Raw genomic sequence first — 13,776 nt, forward strand, 5'->3', positions numbered from 1 at the left:
CCCCTGGTCTACGGAACTGCCAACTCTGCGTTACAAGAGGGCGCCCTAACCAACCAGCAGGCTTTGGGGGGCTCCTTGAAAAGGCCTTTCCTCCACAGGCCCATCTGTGTGAGTGAACAGCCCCTGAGAAAGGAGGGAGCTAGTCCGGCACACAGCACCACAGCGGCCTAAACGAAAGGTGGCTCAGGGCTCAAGGAAGGATCCCCAGCCCCAGGGCCTGAGCTCCCTTCCTCCACTGGAAGAGACCCCCCCCTGGGGGGGGCCTGGAGACCTTCTTCCCCAGAGGAGTCATTCGATGCCAGAGGCCCGCGTGCTCATTCCACCCCAGGGACCCCCCAAGGAGGAACCGAGTCTGGAGAAGCCAAGTGAAACCTGTCATTCGGTTTCAATCCTCGACTTGATGCTAGAATGTCGGCGCGACCCGACTCTGAGAAGTGCTTTGTTCTAACCCCATCTGCTCCTAAGCCTCGATGGGGAGCGCGCAGTGGGGACAAACCGGATGAAGGACATGTTTCCTGCTGTCTGTGGACCCCGCAGTGGCCTCCTCTTGGAGCACGCCTCCCCTGGGGACGGTCACAGTTCAGGGCCCGGGGGGCAGGGCTTGTTCTTCACCGACAGGGTGGGGACTGTGTGTTGCCCGGGGCTAAGTCTGAGGGACATCTGTTCTTCCAGAGAAGCCCCCAGCCCCCAGAAGACCCCTCCACCCAGCGTGTGCTTGCTTTCCCATCAGGCTGTGCAGCACAGCCCCTCATTGAAGCCCACTGGAGGACACAGGGGGCTGGCGGGGGTGGGGCTGAGCCTCATTTCCAGCCCTTGGGCAAGGTTGCTGTCCCTGAGATTGCTGGGCTCCCACCCAAAGCCATGCCTTCACCTGGCCAGCTTCCAGCTGCCTGTGAGGGCCACAAAGGTCTCCCCGGACAATCAGCTCAGCTTCTAACAAGCAGGCTCTCAGGGGGCCATTAGGGGTGAGCATGAAAACTGGTACAAAGAAGCCCACTGTTCAGTGCTCACTGGGTTCCTCTGCCCAGGGGCCTGGGAGCCTGCTTCACCCTCCCCACTTCTCCTCCCCAAGCCCCTCAGCTCCCACTCCCCTTGAGGAGATGAGGCCTCCCTGCTCCCCGCCCGTTCCACAGCGACACTGCCCCCAAAGAGCCTCCAGAGGGACCATAGCAAAATCCTCACAACCTGGGAGAAAAGAGCCAGCATCTCCGACAGGGTCCATTCCACCTGCTCCCCCCCACAAAAAAAAAGGTGCCATTAAGGGGACTCCAACTCGTGGCCAGCCCAGGAGTCCAGGTGGAGCTGTGCCCTGTCAGGCTCACGGGCTTGCTTTCTCGGCTGGAGACTTTCTTCCCACGACTCTGTCTTTCTGTTGTTTGCATCCCGCAGAGCAGCAGGATACCTGGGGTGGCTCCCGGAAAGAGCCGGGAAAGGGCATGGGTGATTCTCAGGGACCCAGAAGGAAGAGGCCCTGATTAGTCGTAGGGCCTGGGCAAATGGGGGCCCCCTGAGGGAGGGGATGCAGGCTGGGACTCCCTCAGAAGAATTCAGCCGGCACCAGCTCTGCCCTTGCAGATCAAGATGATGGTGCTCTGGTTAAACTGGCCATTCCCGAGGACGGATGGCTCGCCTGTCTGGTTGGGGTGCTCAGCGTGTCCAGGGGTAGCTGGGGCTGGAGCGGGTGTAACCTCGTCCCTGTCTCTGGGTTTCTGGGGCCCTGTGATCTGAAGGTGGGGTTCAGCCTCCATGCCTGGTAGGGGGCGACACAGCCTTGAAATGTGGCCAGGGGCCATGTGTCCAGAGAGAGAGAGAGAGAGAGGCGGAGGAGGGTCTGGGAGAGCCTGCTGATCAGGAGACACAGTGGCCACCATCAGATCTGGGCCCAAGCTGCTGTGTGGACAGAGGTGGGAGACTGCCGGTCCCATCGGGAAGGAGATTGGTAACCTCCCGGCACTATTGTGAACTGACAGGTATGACATCTGGATGCTCCTCCCTTCTGAAGGACAAGGCGGCCTGTCTGCTGCCTGGGACGGCCCTGTCTGGAGAGCCACTGTGGTCAGATGACAGTTTAAACAGGACTGCCAGCAAGGCTGGCATGAAACCAAAGGGCAGGATTGTCTGCACCTCACAGGTATGGTGAGCGCATGCAGGCACACCTGCAGGGAGCCCAGGAGGGGGCACCTGCAGCCGCTGAGTCCAGTGACCCCCATCCTCAGGATAACTTACACCATCCAGCCCCTGGAGGAAGGAGGAGTTTGCTTGTGAGGCCCACACTTTGAGGTAAACAGTGAAATGGGTGGGTCTGAGCAGAAGGAAGACTGAGCCGAGCCCCCTGTTCTGGGGCCTCCCGTCTGCAAATCACTGCACAACCAAGCGCTGGGAAATGAGGCCAGATGCAAGGGGCCTAGGTGGGTCCTGGGAACAGGTTAAGATGAAAGATGGCCACATCGGGCTCCTTCCCCAGGAGCCATCGGGGGGTGGGGGTGGGGTTGGGCAGCTCAGGGGCCAGCCAACCCCACAGTGGCCACTGAGCGGGAAGATGGGGCGCCCGGGCTGGCCTGCCTGCATTGGGAAGAGCACACAGCATGGCATCCACTTACTTTTCATGTGGGTAGTAACAGACAGAAACAGATTTTCCACCGACTTATTAAATCCTTTAAACTGACCAAGATTCTGTACCTAAAACAGAGACAGAGACAGAGAAGAGCGAGTAAGTTATGTGCGGCAGCCTGTGCCTGCCCCAGCCGCCTCCAGCCCGCCGGCCCCAAACCACCAGCGGGTGCATGCAGGGGCGCGTGCATGCAGGGGTGTATAGCTATGTGTGTGTACATCTATGTGCAGACATATATGCCCAGGTGCGAGTATGCAGGGATAGGTAGGTGTGTTACAAGGATATTCAGGTGTGTAGGGTGTGTGCGGTTGAGTGGGTGCATGAAGGTGTGAGTGTGTTAAACAGGTGTATGTGTGTGGGGGGGTGCAGGTATGTGTGCAGGTGTGGGTGCATACAGTCCTGGGTGTGCTGCCTAGGTGTGCATTGCACAGGTGTGCAGGTAGGTTTTCAGGTGTAGGTACATGTAGGTGTGGTTGTGTTACACAGGTGTGTATCCGTGCAGATGTGAAAATGTGTGTATCTGTGCACATTTGACTGTGTTGCACAGATGGGTGTGATGTGCAAATGTGAGGACGTATATCTGCAGGTGTCTCTTAGGTGTGTAGAGGTGTTGTGGAGGTAAGTGTGCATGTGCAGGTTGTGTATGCATATGTGGGGGTGCATAGGTATGTGGGCAGATACATGTGAGGGGTATATGTGCAAATGTGCAGGTGGGGCTTATGGTGTGCATGGGTATGTGCAGATGTGCAGATGGGGGTGTTATATGGTGGGGAGGTGTAGGTGTGGTGTGTGCAGGTGTGGGTGCAAGTGGGGCTCCTGGTGTGGGTGTGGGATGTCACACAAATGGGTGTATCACATTACATGTGGGAGGTGTAGGTGTGGTGTGTGCAGGTGTGGGTGTATGCATGCATGCATGCCCCTGAGCAGAGACACGGTCCCCTCGGAAGCCAGGTATCCCTTTACTCAGCTTGCTCCTCTGTATTTTGACATCTGTCTATCTTAAAGGGAGGGACTTTATCAATGGGTTGTTGGCAAGATAACAACTACCTCTTGAAATAATGACTGACATTTTATTGGCTTAAAGATTGTACCCAAGTAAATTACCATTTGTTTAACCTCCTTTCTCTATAGTCCCACCCACTGGAGTACAGAAAGGACACCCACAGGGATGCCCATGACTTGGTGGCTGAGGTAAACAGGGAACACAGTAGCCAGAATGGAGTTGAGGAACCCCATGTGCTGAAACAGAAGAGAAGAAATGAGAGAAAACAAAATAAACGAGATCACTTAATTCTACAGGTCTCATGTATCCATCTTTCCATCCACCCATCCATCCACCCACCCATCCATCAAACCATCCATCCAACAATCAATCCTCCATCCAACTACTCATTTATGCATCAGTCTATCCACCAACCTTTCAATTCATCCCTCCTCCCCTCCCTTTCTGCTTCTCCGCTCATCCCTCCATCCTTCCAACCATTCATCTAATCATCCACCCATCCTTCCACCCATCCATCTATGATAGTTAGGTTTTGTGTCAACTGGGCTGGGCCAGGATTCTCAATACTTTGACAGTTGAGCTTTCCCCCGTAGTGTGATCTAACATAATGTAATCGATTCCATGCTGGGATCTGCTGTGAAGAGCCAAGAGATTGTAGGAAAATTAGAATAGAATGTAACCCATTACTCAGTCCCAGTACTGATGGTGTTTTCTCAAGGGTGTGGGTCTACTTGGTGCTGTGGAGAAGAGAGCTCACTTCTTGCTGGTCTAGATGCTGCCATCTGACTCATCTGGCTCTTTGGACTTGAGTCAACAGCTCACCATATTGCTGATGACTCTGGGAGCCATCAGAGTCTACCACCTGACCTACCATCCTTGCACTCATCCGCTGCAGCATCCAGCCATGGCCTTTGTGTCCTGTCTCCCTGCTTTCTAGTGAGTCAGCCCCAGCAGTCAAGGTAACCTCCAGCTTCTCAGCTGACACGTACCCCCATCTACAAATACGTGAATCCCTTTCTGCTTTGCTAGAGAACCCAGCCTAACACGCCATCCCACCATCCCCCAGTCAATATATGCTGAGCACACAGGTACCGGGACAGGACCATAACCAAGCACCCAAGGAGAACTGAAATCTCAAGGGGAACCAGGGACCAGTCTTTGAAGAGCACCTGGTCTCCATTGGAAAGAAATATTCACGTTTGCACTCTCTCCTCACCAAATAGGGCAGCAGCGCCCTTTTGTTCTCAGAAAGACAGTAATGAAGCCAAGCTGGAGCCAGTGCCCCTCTCAGTTCACGCCTTCCTCACAACAGCCAGAGGGGGCGGCAGACCAGGGTTCTTGGTTCCAGTTCTCAGGAGGGAAGCCCAGGGCCTTTGCTCTAAGAGAAAGACAAGTCTGGGGTCCCGAACAGAGGCGAAATACATCCTCTCACAGTTCTGGAGGCTCCAGGTCCAAGCCCAGGGTGCTGACCATAGGAAGGCTTTCTCTCCCAATCCAGGCAAGGCCCTTTGACCTGCCTGTGGCTTGGCATTTCTCAGTCCCCTTCTGTCCCCGCTTCATTGCTTGTTTCATCTCTTTCATATCTCATAATAGACTCCCAAACTCTAATTCAGGGTCTCTGTTCTCTACCTGCCTCAAGATACACCCTACACTAACCACGTCCCATTCACTCAACAAAGAGAACTCCTTCCCAAGGGGGAGTATAATAAGCACAGGTAGAGAGGATTGATACCACACGATGGAAGGGGAGTAGAGGGGGGTGCACACCATTCGATCCCTAACACACACACACAACTCCCACGGCCACACTGCTCATTTCTGCTGACAGCATTCGCCACGTCCACTGTACAGTTGCTCCTTCAGGCACTTGAAGATGAGCATGCACATGGGCACACTCGTTCACACACTAAGAGTCAACCCAGGCTCCCCAGGCGCCCACTGGCCTTCCTGCACACACACTCAAAAGCACAGGCAGAGGGCGAAGAGGCTGAGGTACAGAGCAGAAAGTTGTGTTAGGCACAGGCAGAGCTGGGTAACAGGGGATGGTCCTTTGGTCCCTGTCACATACCTGGGGAGGCCCGGCACTCCCTAACCTCTAATTCAGGGGCTCTGTTCTCTGTCTGGCTCATGATCCTCTTCGGACCAAGTCAATCCCTTTCCGGAAGGCTCTCTACCCAAGCCCTGCAAGCCTCCCACACCCTCCCCTTCCTCTCCACTTCGCTTTCCTGGGGGAGTCACGGACACACAAAGACCTTACCCCTGAGCAGCTACTGCACTGGTTTTCACTGTGGGGAGGTGGCGTGGGAGGAACCACGGAAATTTTGCTGCCAAGGGAAAAGAAGAGAGTAAGGAACTGGTTATGGGCTATTCAGGGATTCGGCTTTCTCTCTCTCTCTCTCTCACACACACACACACACACACACACACACACACACACACACACACACACTTGCATTATCCTCTCATTCAACTTCTTAGCCATGTTTTGCTCTCTCACTTTTCAGAACGAGACTTCCTTCCCCGTGGCTCCACCCTAAGGGCCCCCTTTCCTGGCAGCTGTGTGTGTCTCAGACAGCCCTGGTGGTGTAATGGGTGTCCCACTGGGCTAGCCACAATGGGTCAGTAGTTTGAATCCACTAGCTGCTCCTTGAGGGAAAGATGGGCCATTCTGTCGCCATAAAGAGTCCCGCCTCAGAAACCCACGGGAGCGGGCCACCCCTGCCCTAGCAGCATGCCTGCGAGCTGGGGCTGACTGGGTGGCAGTGAGTTTGCTTTGTTTGGTTTGGATAGGGAACTCGGGGTGAGACTTTGGGCATTTAATTCTATTCTTTTAAAAAAATCATTTCATTGGGGGCTCTTACAACGTTCCGTGCATCAACAGTATCAAGCATATTTGTGCATATCATTTTGTTCTATTGCAGGGGCTTGTCCCCCAACCTCCACCCCGGCTATTTTGGAATCACCGGCTCCATGCCCTTGTTCCATCAGAGTTTAAATGCCAGCGGACTTTGGGGATGTAAACCTCAGCGGGGGGAGGGGCCAGTGGGAGCCTGTGTTGGAAGAAGCCAGAGGAGGGATGCGGGAATGGGAAAAAGAAGGAACCGCTCTGGGATGGATCCGAAACCAGCTTCCAAAGGGAGCTGGCCGCTAGCATTCCAGAACAGCCAGGCCCTCGGCACGGAGACTTTGCCAGCGCCGGGGGCCACGGTTCACTTCCATACATGGTACAGCCCGGCCGTCGATGCCCGGCACCAGACAAAGGGCTGGACGTGGGCCTGAGTCACAGGTCACAGGGCAAATGCTGGCTTTAGATGGCCAGTGACCTCGCAATCGGAAATAGCATTGTGTTTCCTCAGCACATTCCCGGAGAGACCAAACCAAACAAGGTCTCCTTATAACAGGCCAGCGACCGCGGCCACACCGGGGCTGCAGCCATGGGCTCTGGCACAGGACAACGGCGAGGCTGGCGCCAGGCCTGGCAGGCGGTGCTTCGTTCCGTTGTGCACAGTGTCGCTATGGTCCGTGGCTCCTAACTGCCATCACCTTGGGGGCTTTTCAAAACCATCTGAAACCCTGTTTGAACCCCTTGTCGCTTTTAGTTCCATGGCTGAGAAGGGAACACCTGAAGGTCAGGATGTCTTCCAGGTGTCCTTGGCGCTCCTGCCCCCAGGAGCCCCGGCGCCGCACAGCCCTCACCTCAGCTTCTGATAAGATTGCAGCAGCTTGGCCCCAGCCGTCTCCTGTTTGCCTGGAAGAGATACAGACAGGGGGCATGTGTGAGGGGAGGCGACCTTCTGGGTCCCAGCCTGGGGAAGCCAGCATTTCGAGCTTCCTGGTGCCACTTCGTAAGGTAGCTTGAAAAGAAAAATCCCAAGCCGTTATTTAGAAAAATGTTTGGAAAGCATTCTGGCATTAGCTGGCATTGTGGACCTTGAAGCCCTGGGAGCGTCTTAGAACCTCAGATGGGCACGTTTAAAACATTCAGTCTTTGATAAACACGACACGCTGGGCTCAAACGGGTGGCTTTGATGTGAGGTGCATGTTAACGCACTAATGGTGCTCCCCCCCCAAAGAAAATCACAATTTTAATTTTAAATAAGAAAGCCTACAGGTTGGGAATGACTGCTTTTATAGAAGTAGAAAAGGTGCTGGAGTAGATGTCCTGGAGCTGGTGAATGCGAAAACTCTGTCATGCGTATCCTGTGCCTGCTTGCAATATTTCATAATTGAGCAAATAAATACACTCCCCCCAGTGGTCCTTGTTAAGGGGATTAAAGTAATCTTTTAAAAAATGTAATCTGCTTAGTTCCCTCTAGAGGCTGAGCACTTCCTGAGCCCTGACAACACCCTCTTTGTCGGCAGGAAATGGGGGAGAGCAGACTGAGGGGACAGGCCAGGCCCCAGAGGAGGACGTCTTGTTCCGTAGAGTGGAGAGGAGAAGGACCTTCCACGAGGTGGATCGGCACAGGGGCTGCAGCAATAGGCTCCAACAGGGCAACTGTGAAGCTGACGCAGGGCCGAGCAGTGCCTTGTTTTGGTGAACGACCTAGCCCTTGAACCCTGTGTGAGCACTGAGGGTCAAAATGGGGTGCAACACCCAAGAAAGAGAACACAGAAGATTCGGGTGCTGTAGAAAACTATGGAGAAGAAATTAGGTGGTGCCTGGCTATCAGATAAAATAGTGTCTGGGGTCTGAAAGGCTTGGCTCCCAACAAGCAGCCATCAAAGTGAGAGGTCAACTAAGTCCACATGGAAGAAGCACACCATCACCAGTCACTGACGGATTGTAAACCATGTCATCTGAAATCGAAGGAGGGATTAGTAACCGAGCCTAAATTGTGAGAATCCGGTCTACAGAAGGCTGTGGATGCGGTGGGAGTTCAAGATTGGCTGTGGGAACTACATGGGGAAGAAGCCTCTGGGGTTGGGGGAAAGGGGTCACTAACCAGAGGGCATGGGGAGGTGGGTATAGAAGATCAACGGCATAAACTTGACTTGAACAATCAAAACTTTGTCAGTTGATCCCCCCTCTGATGCACGCTGGACCTGACTCGGTTTTCCACATTTCCTGTATTTTTGTTGGTTCACATGAGGGTGTATCTCAGAGGGGTCATGCCAATGGAGGTCACCCTCTGGACGTGGTGCTATATGTTTCTCTGGCTTTCGGTCTATGAAGCTCAGGATGGACCTAAGGACAGCAAGTAGAAGAAAGGTTTCGGGGGGGGGGGGGTAGGGTAGAGGGGTAGGGTGGGTAAAAGGGAAACAATGTCAAGAGTCCAGGAAGAAAAAGGATGTTTGGAGGCTGATTGTGGTCGCAATTGTACAATTCTGCCTGATGTGATGGAACTATGGCATGATACGATATATGTATTAACTCCCCATTCATAACAAAGAAATTATTTCTAATGGGGTATATCAGATTCTTTAAAGTTTGTCCCGCCCCGCCCCCCTTATAAGAAATACTTCTCAAGGCCAAACCAGAGGCTCAGAGAAGAGGCCTCGCCAGAGGCTGCTGGGTGGGGAAGCAGTAGAACCGGCAGAAATGGAAGAAATCACACAGCCGGGCACCTTAACAAAAACACCCAGGGAAGAGCAGGGGACAGGACAGCCTGCTGGGGTGCAGCAACTGGGTGAGGGGTAGGAGAAGAAAGCCCAGTGTCTCACCCAGCCCCAGGGGTAGGTCACCCTCACCAGCCACCCATCCCCATGCCTAATTGAGTCTCCCCATGTTTACACACACACACACACACACACACACACACACACACACACACACAATCAGCAGCAGCTTCCCTGGAAGTCAGAGCCCCAGCCTCTAGGCTGATGCTGTCTCTCCACCACTAGGGCCAGCAGGAATCCCAACGACCTTGGTCTGAAGTTCAGCCCCAGGTGGCTTCAGGGAGCACCTGTGGGGCCTCCTCCTGGCTGCCTGCTGGGCGTGGTCTAGTCTGCCTCCACCCCCTGGCCAGTTCTAATTCCCTGGAGCGTTTCTGCCTCACACCCACATCGATGGCTGGCATTATCAAGCTTCCGCCCCTATTGCCCCATGGACACATTCCCATAGACTCCCCTGGCCACCCCGCCCATGCAGACCCCACTGACAGTTCTCTGCTGCCCCCTGCTGGTGTGGTTATTGTTGGAAGTTGCCACCAAGTCATACACAAATCCCCTGACAATCGATCCCAAGTATGTCAAACAGTGTCTTGCCATCCTTGCTGAACTTTCAGGACGCCTCTGGCCATACTTATTCCAAAACAGATCGGTTTGTCCTTTTAGCGATCCCGGATACTCTCAATATTCTTCCCAGCCCCACAATTCAAATGCACGGCTGCTTCTTGTGTCTTCCCTGGTCCGTATCCAACTTTCACACACACACGAGACAACTGAAAATACCATGGCAAAGTCACATCGCCGCTCGTCAGGACTCCAAAGGGGTCTCGGGCAGCAGGCTGACCGATGCAGCATGTCTTTTGATCTCTGACTGCTGCTTCCCTGAGCACTGACGGCGATCGAGCAAGATAAAATCCTCGGCAGCTTGGCAGACGTCCGTCTTTCCTGTCTATCATGTTGTTGTCTGTTGGTCCAGTTGTGAGAGCTTGGGTCTGCTTTACACTGAGTTGTAATCCATACCGGAAGCCAAGATCCTTGATCTTTCTCACCAAGGGCTTCAAGTTCTCCTCACCTTCAGCCCCTGAAACAGGCCTGCCGCAGCTGCCTTCCAGTGGAGGCTGACTCAGGGCGACCCACGTGGAATTGACCAGACCCAGACAGTGGTCATTGCATCAGCTAGGACCATCAAGACTCCATTTGCATGAGGATGGAACTGAGGGATCCCAATGCGGGATTTTCAGAAGCTGATCATCAGGCCTTTCCTTAGAGGCACCTCTGCCCAGTGAACCTCTAGCCTCGCCTTCAGCAGCTGAGCATGCTAACCATTTGACCACCCAACTAACCAATCTCCCGGCCATCCAGTCCATTTGGACTCACGGCGACCTACGGGACAGGGGAGGACTGCCCCTGTGAGTTTCCCAGACTTCAACTCTTTATGGGAGTAGAAAGCCTAGTTTTCTCCCACCGAGAGGCTGGTGGGTTCAAACTGCTGAACTGCAGTTAGAAACCCACTCCGCCTAGTCCTTTGCAGTCTGTTCTTAGTCTGGAGGCTCTGCTGAGACCTGTTCACTTTGAGTGCCCCTGCTGAGATCTGAAATACCGGTGCACCAGAGTTTCTTAGAGTATCGAAAAGCAAGCTTGTTACTTTGAGGATTAACTTGCTCCTGACCCAGCCACGGCATTTTCAATGGCCTTATGTGCATGTGACAGTTGGACATTGAATCAGAAAGCTCGAAGAAGAATCGACTCATTTGAACTGCAGTGCTGGAGGAGGATATTGAAAGTACTGTGGACGGCTAAAAGGACGAATTACACTGTACTGGGAGAAGTAGGGCCGGGGTGCTCCTTAGAGGCAAGGATGGTGAGACTGCCTCACACATATTGGACATCTTATCCGGGGGGTGGGGGTGAATCCCCAGAGAGGTACATCATGCTTGGTAAAGTGTCGGGGGGCAGCGAAAGAGAGGCAGGCCCTCGGTGAGCTGGATTGGCACCGTGACTGGCACAATGGGCTCAGGCATGGGAATGGTTGTGAAGATGGTACAGGCCCTGGCAGTGTTCCGTTCTGTTGTGCACAGGGGCGCTATGGTTTGACTCAGTGGCAGTGAGTGAGTCCCCAGGTACTCAGCACACCTGGCTCGGGAGTCATTGACCTTTGTGGTAGTTTCGGTCCAGCTGGGCCTGGTCGTTAGGACTCAGAGAGGGGTCTCTGTTGACTGGGCTAGGTAGCTTGATTACAGTTAAGTGTGAGTCGGAATTGACTCCAGAGTGCAGGGAGAGGGAGCAGTTATGTCCAGGAGAGATGCCTGTGGCAGGAGTATAGATGTCTTGTCATGAGCGTGTGTTCTCCTGGGAGCTGTTGGGTGCTGACTCAGGCCTTCTTGTCCCAGTCATCTGGGATACTGGTTCTGACTCCGCTCCGAAATCTGTTTCCCAAAGAGGGCAACACTGCTTCTAGGGGGCAATGGGCCAATCCGGCAGCTTCTTGAGCTAGAGTTCTTCCTTGTCCCTAGATGAGCGTCCCCGGATGTATTTCTCCAGACAACCCAGCCTGACACAGGGCCACGGGGACACGAAAGGCCGTGGCAGCCATGCCGTCTCTGTCTCGGCCAGTCACGGGACAGCTTGAGTCAGCGTCGCCTCCATGAGACGGGTTTGGTTTTTGCTTTTGTTTAAAAGCTAAAGTTCAGCCTTCCCGAACGATTTCACTTCCTCCGTGGTTCACCGTAGAGTGAAGGCCAGGAGGAGAATGTATCTTGTTTTACCTTGACATTACCCTGAACTACGCTTAAACTTGAAAGAGCATCATTGTGAAAAGCACCGCTATTGTCATCTCTCCTCTTCGAAGCTTGAATATCAAGCAGTAAAATGTCAAGGTTGGGGGAGGGGGGGAAATCACCTTCTTCCTCAAGGAAAATATGTGCCCTGAGAGCACCAGGAGCCAGAAGAGGGCGCTGTTTCCACATGCTTCGTGGAGCCTCAGTGGCTCAGTGGTTACATGTTGGGCTGCTAACAGCAAGGTCAGCAGTTCTAACCCACCAGCCACAGGAGAAAGGCCAGACTTTCTGCTTCTGTACAGAGTTGCTGCCTCAGAGACTCACAGGGGCGGTTCTGCCTTTTCTATAGGGTGGCAGTGAGGTTGGGGCAGGGGGAGTTGGCTCATGGCGCCTTGGCCTAGCGGACTGTGTGCGGGGCGAGAGCCACAACATCTTGAGCCCACCAGCAGCTCTGAGGCAGAAAGAGGAATCCGACTGCTCCTTTAAAGATTTAAAGTCTTGGAAACCCAATGAATCCGAATCAACTTCATGGTGGTCAGTCTGGTTTTTAGACTTGGCAAGGATTGCCACGCACCGTGGCCCGAGTGTACTTCAAAGCAAAACAAGAAATTCACTGCCATTGATTCTGGCTCATAGTGACCCTACATGTCTCTGGAAGGGCTGAGAGGGGACACGGGGTCACTCAGGGGCAGCTGAGGTCAGGAAGCCCAGAGGAACAGTACATGATGGGCAGGAGCAGACCCCTTCTCCCTCGCCCCGTCTCCCTGTTGCTCTCTCACTATACAGCACCCTCTCTGCAGGTCCCTGTGTGGTGTGCATGCTTAAGCGCTGGACTACTGACTGAAAGGTTGGTGGTTCAGACCCAGGACCTGGAAGTTAGGTTTGGCGCTGTGCGGGGGCCGCTGTGGTCAGAGCCGACGCGATGGCACCGAACAGCAACGACAGAGAGTGAGCGAATGCACTGTGGGGCATGTACCCGCATCACCTTCTGTCCATCGTTTGTCCTGGGAGACGCTTTAATGGCCTAGGAAAGCAGGTATGCTAACTTGGGTTTTAAGAGCCGGATTAACACTGTGCGTGAGATCTGATGGCAAATACGATTTAGAAACGGATGGGTCTGCACACATATGCCCATGCTCAGCTGGAAGGAGCCCAGGAAGGGTGCGTGTTAAAATAAGCAACATGTTTCCTAGCGATGGGCCGTGCACATCTGCACTGCAGGGTATTCGGGAGGTGATGTCAACAGTGGTTGGGGCTACTGGCGTGGTTTCTACTTTATTCCACCGACCAGTCTGCAAGGAAGACACCTAACTTCCTATAATCAGAAACCGTGGCGCCTTCTTTTTCAAAGAAAAGCAAGCCCATGTCTTCGCAGGATGGAGGATGGACTCTCGGGCGTGGAGAATGAGGTGGCGGTTACCAGGGTGCCGCCGCTGCAGAGGCAGGTGGGAGGGAGGGGTGTGGGGTGATCTTAGAGGCTCAGGGGCAGATCCTCAGGATTTGCATGCAGGGTGGGGACGAGGAAGAGGAAAGAGTCAAGTATGAGTCAAGGTTGCCTCCAGGATGGCTACCAATGGTACCTGCTGCACCGTATCCACATCAAGACCGAGGCGGACTTCGGAAGCCGCGCCACCAAGGATCGTGCGGGCCCTGTCTTCCTCTCTGTTGGCTCCCTTGGGAGTTAGCCGCCATGTTGTGAGGATGCTCAAGGAGACCTCTGGAAGGTTCCACGTGGCAAAGACCGGAGGCCTCCTGCCAACGACCAGCAAGAACGT

General features: G+C 54.0%; 1 protein-coding gene across 2 annotated transcripts in view; it reads right to left on the minus strand.

The window, feature by feature from the left end:
• Positions 1-13,776, minus strand: part of SYTL3 (synaptotagmin like 3) — an 89,338-nt gene that overhangs the window by 31,882 nt on the left and 43,680 nt on the right. For both annotated transcript variants that reach the window (XM_075553874.1, XM_075553873.1), the window contains exons 5-7: positions 7,311-7,362; positions 5,872-5,938; positions 2,601-2,679 (exon numbers count right to left, since the gene is read on the minus strand). In XM_075553874.1, coding sequence (XP_075409989.1) covers positions 2,601-2,679; positions 5,872-5,938; positions 7,311-7,362 — 198 coding nt within the window. The remainder of the gene's footprint in view (positions 1-2,600; positions 2,680-5,871; positions 5,939-7,310; positions 7,363-13,776) is intronic.

The sequence above is a fragment of the Tenrec ecaudatus genome, chromosome 7, assembly GCF_050624435.1.
Source record: "Tenrec ecaudatus isolate mTenEca1 chromosome 7, mTenEca1.hap1, whole genome shotgun sequence".
NCBI classification, from domain to species: domain Eukaryota; kingdom Metazoa; phylum Chordata; class Mammalia; order Afrosoricida; family Tenrecidae; genus Tenrec; species Tenrec ecaudatus.